Genomic DNA, 17983 nt, shown 5'->3' on the forward strand with positions numbered 1-17983 from the left:
AGTTTTTTAAAGTTTTCGATGCAAAATGCCAAAACGAAATTAATAGCCCTTGTGGGCTAGGGCCCTTTGGGCTCAGAATAAAATTTAAAAAAATCTGATGTGTACACCACACGACTTCCTTGTACGGAATATTAAAATATACGCATTTTTTCTTGAATTTCATTTAAATTGATTTGATTGAATCAAATCTACTTCGTCGACAGCGCATAAACCACAATAGAATAAATGCACGCTTTAAAATTCACTATATTTGTTTACTATAACGACACTCTGAATGTGCAAAATTTATATCATTTGAAGAATTATCCTTGCCACATGTTCTATTCAAATACTATAATAAAGCTAAAACGATGTATGAAAGAAATTAAGCAAACAAAACAGAAAAGAAAAAGTTTTTCACAGACGATTTAGTATTTCTCATTCATTTAATTCAGCTCTCACTTCGCGACAAGGCAAAAATACATAAAAACTCAAAATATCTGTATTAAAAATTACGAAGTAAATCTTAAACACTTATTTCCTAGAAAAAATTCCAGAAAGGATTAAGCATGATTTAATTGGCAATAATAAATGAAGGCGTTATTTTTGTGTTGCGAAGCTTAGTCTCCCTAGATTGGCAACAAATTTACAATTCTGCTGTTTCAGATGTAAACAAATATGTCCGCCGTGTTATTTAAAACTTAACCGTACTTAAACAGCTTTTAAATTGTAGATAATTGTACAAATATTGCTTCCAGAATTACGAAAGGCATAAAACCCTTAACCGGAAGATAAGAACAACATAATTCAATCATTTTTAAAGCAAAATATGTACAATTTACAAACATATAAGAGTAAAGATACTGAGATTACTGAGCCGGGTAACAGAGTGGATGTATATATAAATATATTTATATACGTTTGGTGCGGCCGATTGCAACCAAAATACGAGGTGCACATCTACTTGTTATAGCAGTCCTATATACAAAATTTCAACGTTGTGAGGCTACTCGTTTTTGAGTTATGCGAGGAAAAACTCTCTTCAGAATTAATCTTAAAGCAGTTTTATAATTTTTTTGGAGGAGAGGTGTCTTTTATTCTGTCCTTACGCACAGATATCGCGCAAAAACATCGTTAAATTGCATTCGATAGCGGTCAAAATGGATATTTTTGTTGAAATATGTTGCCTGAAACTTTTCGCGATTACAATACTTCCTTTTTTACTTCGTACAAGGAAGTAAAAATAGCTTAAAAATATGTTTTCCGGAGTGGCGTTTTAGTACCTATGTGGAATATCTGATAAAGTAAATCTTGTTTTTACGTGAATGAATGTTGAAATTCTAGATATATATTCTTATAGATCTGTATTCTCTATATATTCTAGATATATATTATTATTGCAGATATATATTCCTCTTATACTTTTACGGTATAAAAATAGCTGATATTTCAAGTTTTAGTTGCAAATAGGCAGTGTTTCTGATTTTAATCTTCTGAATGACTACAAAGCATATTCTGTTATTTGTACGTAGAATGTTTTGTCAACACATTAGAATTCCGATTGCCGGTAGTATTTTATCTTCTGCAGTAAGTCAAAAAGAGAATTAAAAATAAATAAAAATCAAGAAAATCAAAATGTAAATATGAATGACATTTCTGCACAAGTCCATGAAGAAAATCGAAAGCCGATAAAAACTGAACATAAAAGATAAAAACAAGGCCATCCTCAAATTTGAAAAGTGAACAACACAGAGATAATCTCGGAAATGTATCTGGACTATCTAGGAAGAACGAAAAAGTAGTTTTATATTCAGTGTTTTATATATTTATCTCGTTTAAAAGTATAGGCTTAAAACTCACTCAGATCCCTTCGTCTCCGTACAATTTTTATATCATACAAGACCAACATCCTTTTTAAATTCTTCAAGACTTAATAGATGACTGGAACAATATAACAATTCTTATAGTTAACAAAAATCGAATTTTAAATTATAAATAAGAAAATTTATTAATCAAGATCTTTTATTTTTTTTATTCGTTAGAAAGTAAATCACTATTGATTAAAGCCTGTTTTAGAATCTCAACTGAAAAATGTTGTTTTAATAACTTACTGGTGCATTTTTAGCTTATCCAGAAGACTTCTGAATAACCACACCAACACAGATCTCTCCTACCTCAGATAGGAGTCCACCAGGCGGCCGAGCTGTAAAGTCGCTGAACACTGGTAGTTCGGTCCGAGGTTCGAATCCCGCGAACGGGCTGGCTGCATGGGTGTTTTCGTAGTTTTCCCCATGTGTAACGTGCTTACGAGCCAGTTTCCCTTAGAAAGTCCTCCACGAAAGGCATCCCTCCCCTTAGGCAGATAGCCCTAGTGTGCTTTGCCATAATTAAATAACCACACCTACCTCAGATAGATGAAAATTCCGATAAAGGCTATTGCCAGTTTATATGGTTTAAAGTTTTGAAACCTCAATTCGTACCTTGCTTAATGAACCGTGCTATAAAAGGAAATGAAAATATTGGGTTGGCAACTAAGTAATTGCGGATTTCACTCATAGTTGAATTTTTAGGGTTGCAGACGTAGTACAAATGTAAAACGCATTTTGTTATTTGATAGTTGGCAATTCAGCTGTCTATCAGTAAAAAACGTTTTTTGATCAGTTGCGTAGTTTTCGTTTGGCGTTCGTTGAAAAATGGAAAATCAAAAGGAACATTTTCGTCATATTTTGCTTTTTTATTTCCGCAAAGGGAAAAACGCATCGCAAGCTCATAAAAAGTTATGTGCTGTTTATGGTGACGAAGCCTTAAAAGAACAGCAGTGTCAAAATTGGTTTGCCAAATTTTGTTCTGGGGATTTTCCACTCAAAGATAAAAAACGCTCTGGTCGTCCAGTTGAAGTTGATGACGACCTAATCAAAGCAATAATCGATTTGGATTTGGTCACAGTACAACGCGTGAGATTGCAGAGAAGCTTCATGTATCACATACATGCATTGAGAATCACTTAAAACAACTTGGCTATATTCAAAAACTCGATACATGGGTTCCTCACGAACTGAAAGAAACGCATTTGACGCAGCGCATTAACAGCTGCGGTTTGCTAAAGAAACGTAATGAAAATGACCCATTTTTAAAACGACTGATAACTGGCGATGAAAAATGGGTTATTTACAACAATATCAAGCGGAAAGGATTGTGGAGCAGGCCAGGTGAACCAATTCAAACAACATCAAAAGAAGGTTTTGTTATCAGTTTGGTGGGATTACAAAGGAATTGTCTACTTTGAACTCTTACCACTCAACCGAACTATCAATTCTGATGTCTACATTGAACAACTAACGAAATTAAACAATGCAGTTGAAGAAAAGCGGCCCGAATTGACAAATCGAAAAGGTGTTGTATTCCATCATGACAATGCAAGGCCATTCACATCTTTGGTCACTCGGGAAAAATTATTGGAGCTTGGTTGGGATGTTTTGCCACATCCACCATATAGTCCTGACCTTGCACCATCTGATTACTTTTTGTTTCGATCTTTACAAAACTCCTTGAATGGTAAAAATTTTAATAATGATGATGATGTCAAATCGTGCCTGATTCAGTTTTCTGATAATAAAAACCAGAAGTTTTATGAACGTGGGTTTATGATGCTGCCTGAAAGATGGCAAAAGGTCATTGATCAAAATGGGCAATACATTACAGAATAAAGTTATTTAGTTCCACGAAAAATTGTCTTTGATTTTCTAAAAAAAATCCAGCAATTACTTAGTTGCCAATCCAATATGTATGCACAGTGATTTTTAACAGGCGCATCATTTAACCCTTTGTTGCATCATGTCCACTCGTGTAGACAAAAGTTTAAACTTGTTTATTCTTCTGTAACTGCCTTAACAGATTCCATTCCTGTGTTTATTCATTCTATATTATTAGAACATTCATCTGTCGATCCTAGATGGCTGTATAGCATCACTAAGTAAAGCATTGCTATTTGGAAAATGGCTGCTACTTCTGTTTCCAAGTCAGTACAGTTTCTCATAGTAAACATTATATAATATTCCTTACATTTTCTTATACTGCCATTTTTTATTCATAATTTGTCATTTTAGGCGTTTTATTTTAAATGTCAGTTTCAGAAAAATGGAGAGTTGGCAGAAAATGATCTACCAAATAGAGTGAATTGAAATCCAAATGTACTGCTTATCAAGCCAAAACATCACTGGAAATGTTTATGTTTGGCAAGGACTTTCTGGAACATTTGACATTTGAATCCAATAGGTACAGGTTACAAAATCGTAGGAAAATGAATTCAATCGCAATCGACGAAAGGAAGGTATTTTGTGGTATCTATATGTACATGTCAGATTTACCATTTAGAAGATGGTAATGATCACTGCAAACAAGGCAGGAAATGATTTCAAATGCAATGACCGTAAATCTTTGGGAAGAGATTTGTATGCATGTACGTATATGCATGCTGTCCACTGTAGTGAACAAACTGTAACCATTATTTAAAACGAAATTTGAATATTTTTTTTTATTACTAAGGTTATTTTAAATCGAAAAAATACAAACATTTTCGTTTAGCTTCCCTAGATTATTTGTATGCAACAAAGAGTTAACATTCAGCTGATACAGACTGTAGTTATAATAATTAAAATGAAAACTTGGAATAAATAAATGAAAAATTAAGAATAAAATTTTAAGAGAAATGATGTATGTAATTTTTGGAATTAGAAGTAAGAGAATGGAAGGTAATTGAAATCTTTTTGCTTTGTTTTGTATGGATTATTTTAAGGGGACTCATACACCTTAAAACCCATAAGATCTTCAAATAGGTGACTGTTGCGACAATTGGGATAACTTATTTATTTTAAAAGCAACTACTTCCAACGTTTTACAGCTGACTACATAATATAGCTGCTTTCTGAAATAGTCATCAGAAAGTTTGTGTTGCCACAAATATTTGTATAATTTAATCCGCTTTGTGACAACATTTTTCGTTATGTTTCCAACTTGCGCGCACAGTTTAAAATATTATGTTGCATAATTTAATTCCACATTTAATATATAGCTTTTATAACATTTGGAAACTATTGTGAACCTAAAATTCTAAACATTTCTTGTTAAATTTTTATTTTATTTGGAGTTGAGGTTATAAAATGTATTTTCTTAAAAAAATTTGTAATGTTTTCGTCCATAAAATGTTTCAGTATTAAAATATCTATCATATTTTTGGTTCAGTTAGAAAATAGTGCCCATATAAAGAATTCCATCCAATTTCAATTATGTACCATTAGCCATTTTTAAAATATCATGCGTGCAAAGTGAAAACATGGCGAAATATTTTGTCACAAAGAGGATTAAATTACAAAAATATTTGTGGCAACACAAACTTTCTGGTTACTAGTTTCCAAAGCAGCTATATTATGTAGTCAGCTGTAAAAGGTTGGAATTAAGTGCTTTTAAAATAAATAAAATATCCCAATTCTTGCAACAGTCACATATTTGAAGATCATGAGGGGTTTAAGGTGTATGAGCCCCCTTACCTTTTTAATAGTTATTTTTAAATCTGAAACCCTTTCCTTTAAATTCTTGTTCCGCACCTACAACTCCCTGCCAGAATGAGATTTCAGTATTATGTTTTATGTAAATGAAGTAGAACCAATGTTGAATGGTAAGTTCACTCATTTCCATAAAGGAACACAGAAGTTCTCAATAGAACGTGTTCTGCCTTCGAGCCACGTCGTTGCTTTTAAGCCTATATTATTATGTTCGGCCGTAGTCTTAGGTGCCTGTTTGTATTCGCCGGAATTATGGGCCTACTCGGTTAGTTTCTTTATACGGCTCCGGATAAACTTTAGCTACTTAGAATTAGTTTAGTTACCAGCGATCGTCAAAGTTGTTAACTGGTTTCTGTTTTGCCGTTGGTCATCATTCTAACATGATGTCTTCAAATATCCGGGTCAACCAATTTAGGAGGTAGAGATAAGTATCAAAATATGACTCCATTAATATTTAGACATTTATTTATTTAGTTAGTTACCAGTTAAAAATACGTAAGTACATGAAAAAAAAAACTTATGCTGATACAAACTCAAAAGTCAAAGATATATTAATTGTCGTTCCAAAGTTTCTGACCTTATCGTTACTATGGCAACTCGTTACTATGCGATGAATCTAACTGTTGCCACAAGTTCTTTATTTTCTATCTTAAGTTAAAGCCTAAGTGGAGGCTTTCCTTTAAACCCGAAAGGAGACATCTGTATCATTTCTTTGAGAGAATAAAATGGTATTTTAGCCCTTCTTTGGCCTTATATTTTATCGTTGAAAGAAGACCAGCGAATAGTTGCTAGACATTTATGGTCCAAGTAGACAAGGACACGTACGCTAACTAGAACTAGAACTGTATAGTTCTTTTAACGTAATGAACCTCCTAAAAGTGCTCATAAAATTTGTTTTTTCTTAAGTAGTGGTGTTAGATTTGCTATTTTTCTGAAAATAAGACATCCTCCGAAAATAAGCCCTATCGTGATTTTCGGAACTTTTTGTAAAATAAGACATCCTCCGAAAATAAGCCCTATCGTGATTTTCGGAACTTTTTGTAAAATAAGACGTCCTGCGAAAATAAGCCCTATCGTGATTTTTGGAACTTTTTGTAAAATAAGACATCCCCCGAAAATAATCTCTAGTTAAAATAATGTGACAAAAAAGGATTCGTTAAAAAATGCTGTTGATTTATTAAGTATAAGTAATAATATGTTTAGCCTTCCTAACACTCGTATTTCAGAGAAATGTTTGAAACAAAATATTCCGAGAAATTAATTGTTTACCTCTACAGTTCGTTTCAAATTAATTCTTGGAATTTATCTTAAACAGTTCACCGTTTGCCCCAAGAGAGATACGTTCACAGGAAAGCCATCGTCATCCGTTAGCGTCGGCAGACTCTCGTCGGGGTGAAATTTGCGCTGAACCGTAACTCCCGAGACACATACGACCTTTTCCCAACTCTCACAGAATGAGTCGAAAATCAAAAGGAGTGATTGATGGGTAAAAATAAATAATATTCCGGCAGGAATGACTGGTTACCTCCAGACACTTGACACTGCAATAAACAAGCCATTCAAGGATCATTTGCGGATGGAAATCAATGAATATATTGAAAACAGAATGGCGAGAAATCATCGAGGTAATTTTGTAAAACCAGGCTTACAAGAATTTGAGAATTGGGTAAAAAATTCATGGGACAAAATAATTGATAGTGATGTTTCCAATGCACTACGAACAGGCTACTTAGACAAGAAGTATTCATTTAACGATGGCTATATCGCAAGACATGAGAGATTCGGATCAATGATTCAACAGGAAATGGATTTGGAAGAAAATCAGAATATAATTCAGAATTTTATTTATGACGATGTTCCAGAAGAAGATGACATGACTGTAATTGAATAAATTTAAATTTCTGTATTCTGTGTAAAATAAATATTAAATAAAAATATATAAATGTACTTTTATTTTTGCCCTCCCCCGAAAATAAGCCCTAGCGCGTATTTTGGACCAAAAAAGAAAGTAAGACAGTGTCTTATTTTCGGAAAAAGACGGTACGTTTCACAATCCCTTCTGCATCAATCATTCTTGGCAAGTGTGATGTCTCACTGCTAGTTTGCTGATACGTAAATCCTGTTGTAGAGTTTAAGTTCGTAACACGCTTTGTCAAAATTATTTCTGTCCTGTCATTTTTACTGCTTCATTTCAGTTCGCGCAGAACATATAAATGTAAGTATAAGAATTTGGAAATTCGCCTTTTCGCAAGTAGAGAGGAATCAGATCGATTAAGCGTTGTTTTCTTTCAACCAGTGACTTGGTTTGAGATAAGTCTGAGAATCCTTGTCTAGGAGTTTACTCAGTTTTGCACAAACAATATACATGACACAACACAGCACTCAGTCTATGTTTTTCTTTCCAATCACACGACAAATTTACACATAAATACATCATTGCACTCCTTCCGTCGTAAGGTTTTGGTTACATAAAACAACTCAAGTGAAAAAGAGCTCAGAAATTGATTTCATCTCCAACAGAATGATCAAGCTACTTCCTGTCAACTGGTATTCAAGTTCACAAATATCTTTAACGTAATACTTGGCTAGAAATACTTCCTTAAAGCATGATGACGGCTATAATAACTCCGATTTTAAACCCAATAAGGCTCACCCACGGCTCAGGACTCCTACCGTCCACTAAGCCATGTACTCTTCATCAGCAAAGTCATGGGACAAAGTATACTCAGAAGAATCCATGATCTCTTGGGCAAAAATGTCATTATCATACCATACCAGTTTGGATTTCAGAAGAAACTGTTGATGTGCACTTTTATACAGAGTGGTTGAAAGGATTTTAGACGATATCCAGTCCAGGAAGGTAAACGATGGTCTTTGAGAGAAAGACTAAAGTAGCCAAGGCTTTCAATTACATCTAGCTGGACGCACTCATCTACAAAATACACACTCTGGGCTTCTCGAATTACATTAAAATCATGATTAAGTCCCACCTGTCAGAGTAACACTTTGTCTTTCAAATCTCAAATACATACACTGAAGTGACAAAAGTCATGGGATACCTGTTGGTCCTCCTTTTGCCCGGCGAAGTGCAGCAACTCGACGTGGCATGGACTCAACAAGTCGTTGGAAGTCCCCTGCAGGAATATTGAGCCATGCTGCCTCTAAAGAAGTTAATAAATGTTCCATGGGATTCATGTCGGGCGATCTAGGTGGCCAGATCATTCGCTGGAATTCTCCAGAAGAACACTCGAAGCCTACCATCAGCTCTTACCAACTGAAATCGTGACTCATCTGACCAAGCCACGGTTTTCCATTCGTTTAGGGACCAACCGATATGCTCACGAGCCCACGAAAGTCGCTGCAGGCGATGTCGCGCTGTCAGTAAAGGCACTCGGGTCAGTCTTCTGCTGGCACAGTCCAAGGAAGACAAATTTCGCCGCACTGTCCTATCGGACACGTCCCTTTCACGTCCCACATTGATTTCTGCAATTATTTAACGCAGTGTTGCTTGTCTGTGAACATTGACAACTGTACGCAGACGTCGCTGGTCTCGGTCGTTAAGTGCAGGTGGTCGGCCACTGCGCTGTCCATGGTGGGATGTTATGCCTGAAATTAGATACTCTCGGCACACTCTTGACACTGTGGATCTCGGAATGTTGAATTCCCTAACGATATCCGAAATGGAATGACCCATGAGTCTAGCTCCAACTACCATTCCGCGTTCAAAGTCTGTTAATTTTCGTCGTGCGGCCCATAATCACGTCAAAGGCTCTTCACATGAATAACTTGAACACAAATGAAAGCCCTGCCAAAGCACTTCGCATTTATACATTTTCTACGCGATACTACTGCCATCTGTATATTTGCATATTGCTATCCCATGACTTTTGTCACTTCACTGTATTTCACCTGCCGCTTTGTTTTATCCGGTGGGCTATAAGGGTTTCAATTAGGACTCCCGCTATTCAATATTTATGTGATCGGCATTCCATGCACACACAACGCCAAACTTGCAAAGTATATTAATAAAACAGCAATCATTGCTCAAAGTGTATTTCTTAGTATAACCTTCCAACATTTACTAAGTATTTACTAAATCACATACTGGCTAAACAACTGGAAAATCCAAATCAAAATCGACAAAATGGTCGTTATAGTATTTACAAAGAAAGAGAAAATTAATAATAATGTCAAATTTATTCAACTACTCGTCTCTAGGTTAAGCAAATCAATTATCTTGGGGTGTATGTCATGGACCCTACGCATTACATCTATTGTCCAGAAGTTTCGAGAAAGCTAAGCTAAACTCTGCGACTTAATTGTTTGAAATATCTTTCTCCCTATTGATAATAAGTTATTCATTTATAAATCCCTTCTACATCATAAGCTGTGTTATATCAGTCTAATCCAGGCTTATTTTTGGAAAACCAACAGAAAAATCAACAGCAAACTGCAAAGAACAGTGTATTGAGGTAAATAGCATATTCTTCCTGGTTTATCCATAACAACACAATACATAAAGCGCTAAAAATTTTCCAGCTAAGGACTTATCATCTGTCTTTCATGATAGCGACGAATCAACAAATCTGATATAAAAATCTGTAGTTACGATTTTAATAATTCAAATAATATCCAAAAGCCAATGGCCATTTTAAGTACCCAAATAATTGCATAAAATCTGTACATATATTTTGTATTAGGTTTATATAGAGTACTTTTATGAATTATCTGTATATTAAACATTGTATATATCTTATTACACATTATATATATCTTATTACACATTGTATATAGCTTATTGCACATTGTATATATCCTATTACACATTGTATATACACTATTTGATTTACACTTATAAGGTATTTCTCCTGCCTTTCTTAACATGCTTTCATAGTGTAGCGGTCAGCACACTCGGCGCGTATTCGAGAGGTCCGTGGCCCGAGTCCCGGCGAGGGCATTGCTTATTTTACATGTCTCCTGCTTCAAAAACGTCCACAAAGGCCGCAGTCCTAGTACCATGTAATATGTATTTTAAGTTAGTTTTAATTTTGAGTGATTATCAGTATATTCAAATTGGACTAACAGAAAATTTCTTAAAAAATATCTTCACAAAAAATGTCTTATGTTGGCAATCTGCGCATGCGATACGGAATTTTGAAGAAATTTTTGTGAGTTATAAAAAAAAAGTGGGCAAACTTACGGACATTATTCGGGGTTTGGATAATCGGCTTTAAACTCAAATTTCTATGTTGAATATAAAGTCCACTTGCCAAGAGTTTTTTAGTTTTAAATTTTTAACATTGTTAAACACTAATGTTAAGTTCAATCTAAAATCTTCTCAACAGTTTGCAACATTGTATAAAATAAGCTAGAATTCCGTTACTCAAAAGTATACAGATACTAGATGATTAAAAAATATCTGTCAAAAAAGTCCAGAGGACCAAGATAAGCAAATTTTGTAATAGAATGGGAACGCAGAAAGGACGCTCTGTGGTGGTACTGGACATTGCTTAATGATAGGTGAAAACGATCCGCTAGTGTTAATTATCATTTCCCGTGCGGAGTTTGAACGGTATCGCTAAACGAACGCAGAACTAGTTGACATGCATTTTATCTATCGGGCTGCGTACAGAAACTGAGAAGCAGCTCAAAAGGCGGTGTTTAGGAATTGTTCTCTGTTCTACCTCATTTGAATAGCTGCTCCATTTTTAGCCTCAATCTCTATATATAATAAAAGAAAGAGTCTCTGTGTGTGTTCCTTTCGTTTGCGCTGCGCGTAAGCTAATAGACACACAGCTACGAAATTTGGTAGTGCATCTAGACAAGAGCCAGTGCACCTGGAAGCGATTTTTTCGAAATTCGAATTCGAATTTTTTTTTTTAGTCCAAAGGGATTTGAATCCCGAAGGACTATTAGTTTCGTTTTGGCATTTTGCGTCGGACTCATAAATGTCGGTTCACTTTTCAAGCTGTTGCCACAAAATGTTAGAGTCCTGCATTATATTTGAAGAAATTAAATAATGAAAATCTGCGTAAATGTATGTATATTTCTCGCATTGTCATAAAATAACGGTACATAGAGTCATCGAATCTTGAATAACGTAATCCTCCAACGAATATGAGCATGTGGAAGACCAAATTTGAAATTTGAAATTTGTTTTATGATCGATTTCCTATTTTTTAAAACTTTGACGAATTTTTGATTAACAAACTCAAGGATTTGAAAGCGAGCAATGGCAACGTTGTGCAGAAAAAACATTTTTATCTCCAGCGCGTGAGTCTCTGTATCGGAAATTCTAAAGATATGCTCGTTTTAAAACTATTTTGCGATATTGCTGTTGCACTGGATCTTATGGTTTAAGTGCGAGGAACATGATATTTAATAAAGAAAGGTAACACACAAAATGTTAAAAAACGCCCCTTTGGACGTAATTTAAAATCTGAAAAATTTCAGATTTTTTTATTTTTTAATTTTATGTTTTGTGACGAAATCGCGTCATTTTGACACATAATGGGCTATAGCAAAGCGAGATTTTACTCTACACACTCCATTTTCACATCGTCAGGAAGTGTAGGCACTTAGCTATTTTACGAACTTAAAATAAATTTCGTGTTTCAATAAATCGATTGAATTCGAATTTATTTAACAAAGTGAACTTAACACCTTTTCAACGGGATTTTTTCTAAAAAAGTTTATTTTTAAAAATGTACAGTTTATTTTTCTTTGATTTTTGGACACGTTAAACTTTCATCCTTGCGACCGCTTTTACAAAAAGAATTTTGGAAAAATGAATTTTGTATTTTTAAAAAAAAATTTAAATGAAGCGTCTGAGTGCACTTCTCACATCTCACATCTTTAAAAATGTGATTTTGACAACCATTTTCCTTTCTTATTGTTGTTGATAGATTTTTGATGAAATGGCATCATTTTGAATAGTATCATTCTTTTAGAAATATGGGTTTGGCAACCATTTTTCATCGTATTTCTTATGTCACTGTTTTTAAGAGATTGACATATTTCATTGTCATTTTTTTATATATATAATACAATTTTATTGATTTTTTTTTATAAAGTTCTTCTGCAGAGTAAAATTCTGCGCGAAATTTTTTGTTTTTTGAGTTTCCTTCATGTTTTTTTTTTTTTTTTTTTTTTTTTTTTTTGCTTATTTCAGTAGTTGTAAGATACTCAAAAGTTTTGCATGATTTTTTTTCTTCAACGGAAAGTTGGTTAATTTTTTTAGTAGGATAATTAATATTTGTATTAAGGGATATAGCTTATTTCATTGTCATTTTTTTCTCTTCAAAATATAAGATAAAATATCATTAATTATACTTTGCTTTTCAGAATTTTTTGTTTTTTGTTGCTCATTTCACTGTTTTTAAGATATTGAAAAGTTTTGAGTGATTTTTTTAGGAAACAAAGTTCTTAACCTCCTTTATACCATTTGAGTTCTTAAGATTTTGCAAAGGGAAGTTGATTAATTTATTTATTACGATAATTTATATTTGTATTAAGGGATATTGCTTATTTCATTATAATTTTGTTATACGTAATAACTTTTTTTATGAAGTTGTTCTTCAGAGTAAAATTCTACGCGGTTTTTAAATTTAACGTTTGGTGTTCCCTTCAGCCTTTTCCCCGGTACATTTAAAAGCCAGACGAAGGCTGGCAGCGAAGCTGCTAGTTTATAGATAAAGTACAGTCCAGGGACTCCTGTTTTCCTGTTTGTCCAGGGACTCCTGTTTTACATTCCTGCCACATATTTATTTTTGAATCACCCGGTATACATGCAAAATCTGAAGTCATAAAATACAAAGTTCAAAATATAACTATCTGAATATATACAATAAATATTTGCAAATAATATTGAAAATAACTTCATGCTTGGCTGAAGATTTTTATTTCAATATTAATTATTTGTATAAATTCACAATTTAATTTTTAAAATGAAACAAAAACGATTTGATCACTTATTAGTTTAATAAAATACTTATTTCTTCTCATTTTTACCTTCATGTAATTTGAAGCTATGTCAACTGAACCGATGATTCCTAAGAGTGGAAATAGGAAGATAGGCATTAAGGCTGTTACAGTCATAGGAACCGGCTCCAGCAACCAGTAACCAACAACTAGTAGTATCCCATAAGCACATTTCAATTCCTGAAATAATTTATTTAATTACATCTAAACTAATTAATTTATTAGAAATAGTGTTCCTTTTTTAATGTATATGTCTGAAATTATTTAGAAGGGAATTGTACGTTATGAACTGTACTGAAATCATATGTTAATACACTGCTGGTCATTAAAATTGCCGTGCCACGAAGGAAAGGAAATACAAAAAAAGATATTTATTGCACGTGAACATTACAGAATGAAGACAAAATGATTAAATTTGTAAGCATTCTGGAGGTTTACAGGGGTGCGAAATTAGTAGAAACAGCTGCCATCCCTGGAAGCTAAAACGGCCCTTACCCCATTAGGCATGGAGTTCAACTGGGCTTGGATGACAGAGATGGGCGACTCATTCCGTGCTGTTTTAAGTCTATGTCACACTTCATCAGCCGGGGGTGTCGGGCCAGCCTCGCAGAAAGCCAGCCATGACGAAATGTTTCAATGGATGCCACATCTGGAGACCGTCAGACCAGGGCAGCAATCGAATACCCTGTGTATCGAGGAAGGTCAGAACAAGACGTGCAGCCTGTTGTCTTGCATTTTCTTTTTGTAACAGAGCGTTTGGGGACCTCAAAGTTAGGGCACAACCACTGGACATTAGATATCAGAAATGTACCCATCTGTGTTCTAATTACCGTCGATCCGAACTAGAGGTGTGCGTGTCGTGTACCCAATGGCTGCCCAAACCACCACACCAGGTGCAGGGCCCCTATGCCTATATCGGATGCAAGCAGGCGACGTGCGGTCTGTCGTATGTATACGGCTATCAGAATACTGCACGTAGAACCAGGGCTCGTCTGAAAAGCGACATTGTGCCACTCCTGTATCCAGCTTTGTCGTTTTGCTCACCATAGTTGCCATCTGTCTCTATTCTGCCTTGTCAAAGGAAACCGAAGTATTAATTACCATGCTGATAGTCCACGCTATTGTAAACGTCGACGCACCTTACGAGCTGATACTGGATGCGATGATTGATTTTGAAAGGTTCTTTAGTTTGCTATCATCCGTGGTTGTAATCCAATAACGGGACTTTTTCCTCACACATTATTTTATATATATATATATATATATATATATATATAAGAGGTATTAAGTAGATTAGAAAATATTTACATAAGATTAACGTTAATTAAAGTCAGTTGGAGAGTATACGCGTGCAGATTATCGCGCAGTCCTAATAAGACATACGGTGAGTGCACACCTGCGATAATCGTGAAGTCACATCCGATACTGTCCAAACTCTAATTAACTCTCCCCTGCGGCAATCAGTCGCCAGAGGGAGTTGCACAAACTTTTCCCCTCGAATACCAGGGGGAGGCAGGTATCAGACATTACACTGGGCGTGCTGCAAACATGCCCATTTCCTGAATGCTGGTCCGTGATGTGGTCGCACGGTTTTGCACGGATGACCCCACACTATGTCTGTCCTCTCAGGCGTTAATCTTGGCAGGACGTTGATATAATGCGTGCCGTTCAGTATGATCCTCAGCAATCCATTGAATTCCATATTCGCATGGCAGTAGTTGGATGTCGACCAGGGCGACGGGCGATATCGCAGAACGATAATCTACACCCTCGCTAGGCAACGATCCTGCCTCTATCGAATTCCGACACTTGCTGGTAAGCATTTCGACTTCTTATTCGAGGCATAGCACGATATTCTGAGCAAACTCCAGCCTTACAAATCACTTTCCGAATGAAACATCGACTACACAACTTTTCTTTTAAGCAGTGTTTCAGATACCGTTTCTCCCACCTGCGTAGTCTAAATGCGCTGAAATACCAATCATTTGGATATCCTAACCTCTTCTTCCTTTCATGTGATTTTGACGTTCGTCAGATCATTTCTTCCCTGTGTTGCAATTTAATGACCAGCATTGTAAAGTGCTAAGTAAGTAATGAATAGACTCGACAAGCAAGCGTTATGATATTTCCCTTTTTTAAATTAGCTCAACATGTTGTATATTCAATTCTTACTTTCATGAAGCAGTTTCTCTCTATTATAAATCCATCATTTAAATTTAAATGAAAAATCAGTAAATTTCTATAAATTTCCGTTTGAACCCATTGTATGTAGAACTAAATACAGTCATTTGTTTTTGCGTATAACTTATTATTCGATTCTGAGATAGTCACGATATTACACAGCGCAAATTTTGATTATGCGGAGATTCATCACTCGAACTGGCTATGTTGCCTCAAGAGTGAAGAATACAGATTTTTAATGTTAAAAATATGTAGATCAAAGTACAAAAATCAAACACAGTTTTATGTTTCGCATGTTATTAGATACCGAAAAAAAAAACTAAGAAATGTAAAAAAAGAAAAGACTTACTTGCCTTGTCAGGAGAAGCAACCAAAGGAGCTAAAATGAAGGGTAAGAGAAAACTGATGACATAAGTACAGAGTTTCCAGTTAATGGAATTAAGAAAACGGCGACAGACTTTTGTCATCTCAAAGCACTATAATCTAAGTTTTGATATGAATTGAAAACTCTCAGAGGCAGCTATTTCCTCGCGCCAATGTTAACTCGTTAAGCTTTGGTAGTGCTAAATGAGTTAAAGAGGGCGCGAGGATATTGTCGGTGAAATTTCGCGAGTCAAATCAATAGATTTATTATTATCCAGAGCATTTTTTACCCTCTTGATATGTTTCTGGTGTTGCCTAAGGAATAGTAATAAAAGTTCAGAATATGCTGCATAAGCAAAAGTACGAAGGTGGAGCGCTGCATAAGCAAAAGTACGAAGGTGGAGCTTACTGATGTCATAGATAGGTGGGACTACGCTTGTGACGTCACAATATAGTCTCGCATTTACGCTATAAATATTTACTATTTTCTGCTGAAAATAATAATAATAATTTTTTATTGTTGCAAATTAACATTACTTTTCATATTTTAAATTCACATTCCTAACAGTTCAGCTTGAGTTTCACAAAAAATAAATATAATGAATTGTTTATATTTAAAATTAACATGATAGAGTAATTCAGTTGCATAAATTATTAAAACGGTAATCAACACCGTAGTCTCTCCTACTTTTATTTCATGTAATTTTCGATATTTTTTAAGTTTCAGCATTTATACAAATAAAAGAAAACATTTTAATTTAACTTCCTATTACTGAACACTTTTAATTTGTCGTTTTCACAAATCACTTTATTGCTATATGACACCACAATTCATTACATACTTGTTTGTAGACAACCTTTATTATTATTGTTTCTTTCATTTTAAACTTTAGCCTTAAGGAAAAAAAAAGAAAAATATTTTTAGCTCAAATCAATATCATACATAGCTTTCATGTCATTGTTTCTTAAATTCCTAAATAAGGTCATATTCCAATAGAAAAAAATTATATATATCAAAAAAAAAAAAAAACTGAATGCTTTCAGATTTTATATTACGCCCAAAGGCCTGTTTTTAACTTTTTGTGTGTTAACTTATTAAATATCATGTTCTTCGCACTTAAACCATAAAATTCTATTCAACAGCAATATCATAAAATATTTAAAAGAGCACATCTTTAGAATTTCCGATACACAGTTCTGCGCGCTGGAGATAAAAAGGGTTCATCCGCCCCCGTAGAGTGTTGCCATTCCTCGCTTTGACATCTTTGAGGATGTTAATCAAAAATTCGTTAAAGGTTTACAAAGTATGAAATCGATAATAAAACAAATTCCAAATTTGGGCTTCCAGATACCCATATTCGCAAGTGGATTACGTCATTCAAAATTCGGTGGCTCTAGGTACGTTGATTTATCACAATGCGACAAACATACATATATTTATCGAAATTATTTTTCTCGGTTTCACAGTAGAAGGTGCTAGCACCAGGGTACCTGGGCCGAAGGCCCTACCTAATGCTTAGCCCTACCCCTTAATAGGAGCCTTAGCCCTATCCCTTATCAAACAATTCGGGTAATTTTTAATTTTGCGAGCCACAAAGTGAAAAGTATAACATAAACAATGATAAAAATTTTGAAGTCGGGAGTATGGCTAGAAATTTAGAATAAACATAAAGTAAGCGTGAAACCAGTCGGAAGTTGAGAATGCCGAAGCATCTGGAAAATTATTGGAGCTGGTGACTTGAAATGCTGTAAGAGAGTTTCTTAATATATAAGAGATAATGGCAGTGCCAAAGCATTCGGTGAGATACAAAATTACGAATTAAGTTAGTTAAGCAAATACTATAGATAAAGACACTGGTAATATAACTGCACTTTTAAAATGGGAAATAAAATTCCTGAAATAAGTGGGGAGAGAATCA

At 34.6% G+C, this 17983-nt stretch overlaps 1 protein-coding gene across 1 annotated transcript in view; it reads right to left on the reverse strand.

Annotated features, from left to right (window-relative positions):
* LOC118200240 (Na(+)/citrate cotransporter-like) overlaps nt 1-16168 on the reverse strand; it is a 93291-nt gene extending 77123 nt beyond the window's left edge. The window contains exons 1-2 of the mRNA XM_085812322.1: nt 16055-16168; nt 13551-13700 (exon numbers count right to left, since the gene is read on the reverse strand). Of these exons, the coding sequence (XP_085668448.1) occupies nt 13551-13700; nt 16055-16168 (264 nt within the window). The remainder of the gene's footprint in view (nt 1-13550; nt 13701-16054) is intronic.
* Nucleotides 16169-17983: the final 1815 nt, after the last annotated feature.

The sequence above is a fragment of the Stegodyphus dumicola genome, chromosome 3, assembly GCF_044657685.1.
Source record: "Stegodyphus dumicola isolate Sdum_Otavi_A_Nest chromosome 3, ASM4465768v1".
In the NCBI taxonomy this organism is placed as follows: domain Eukaryota; kingdom Metazoa; phylum Arthropoda; class Arachnida; order Araneae; family Eresidae; genus Stegodyphus; species Stegodyphus dumicola.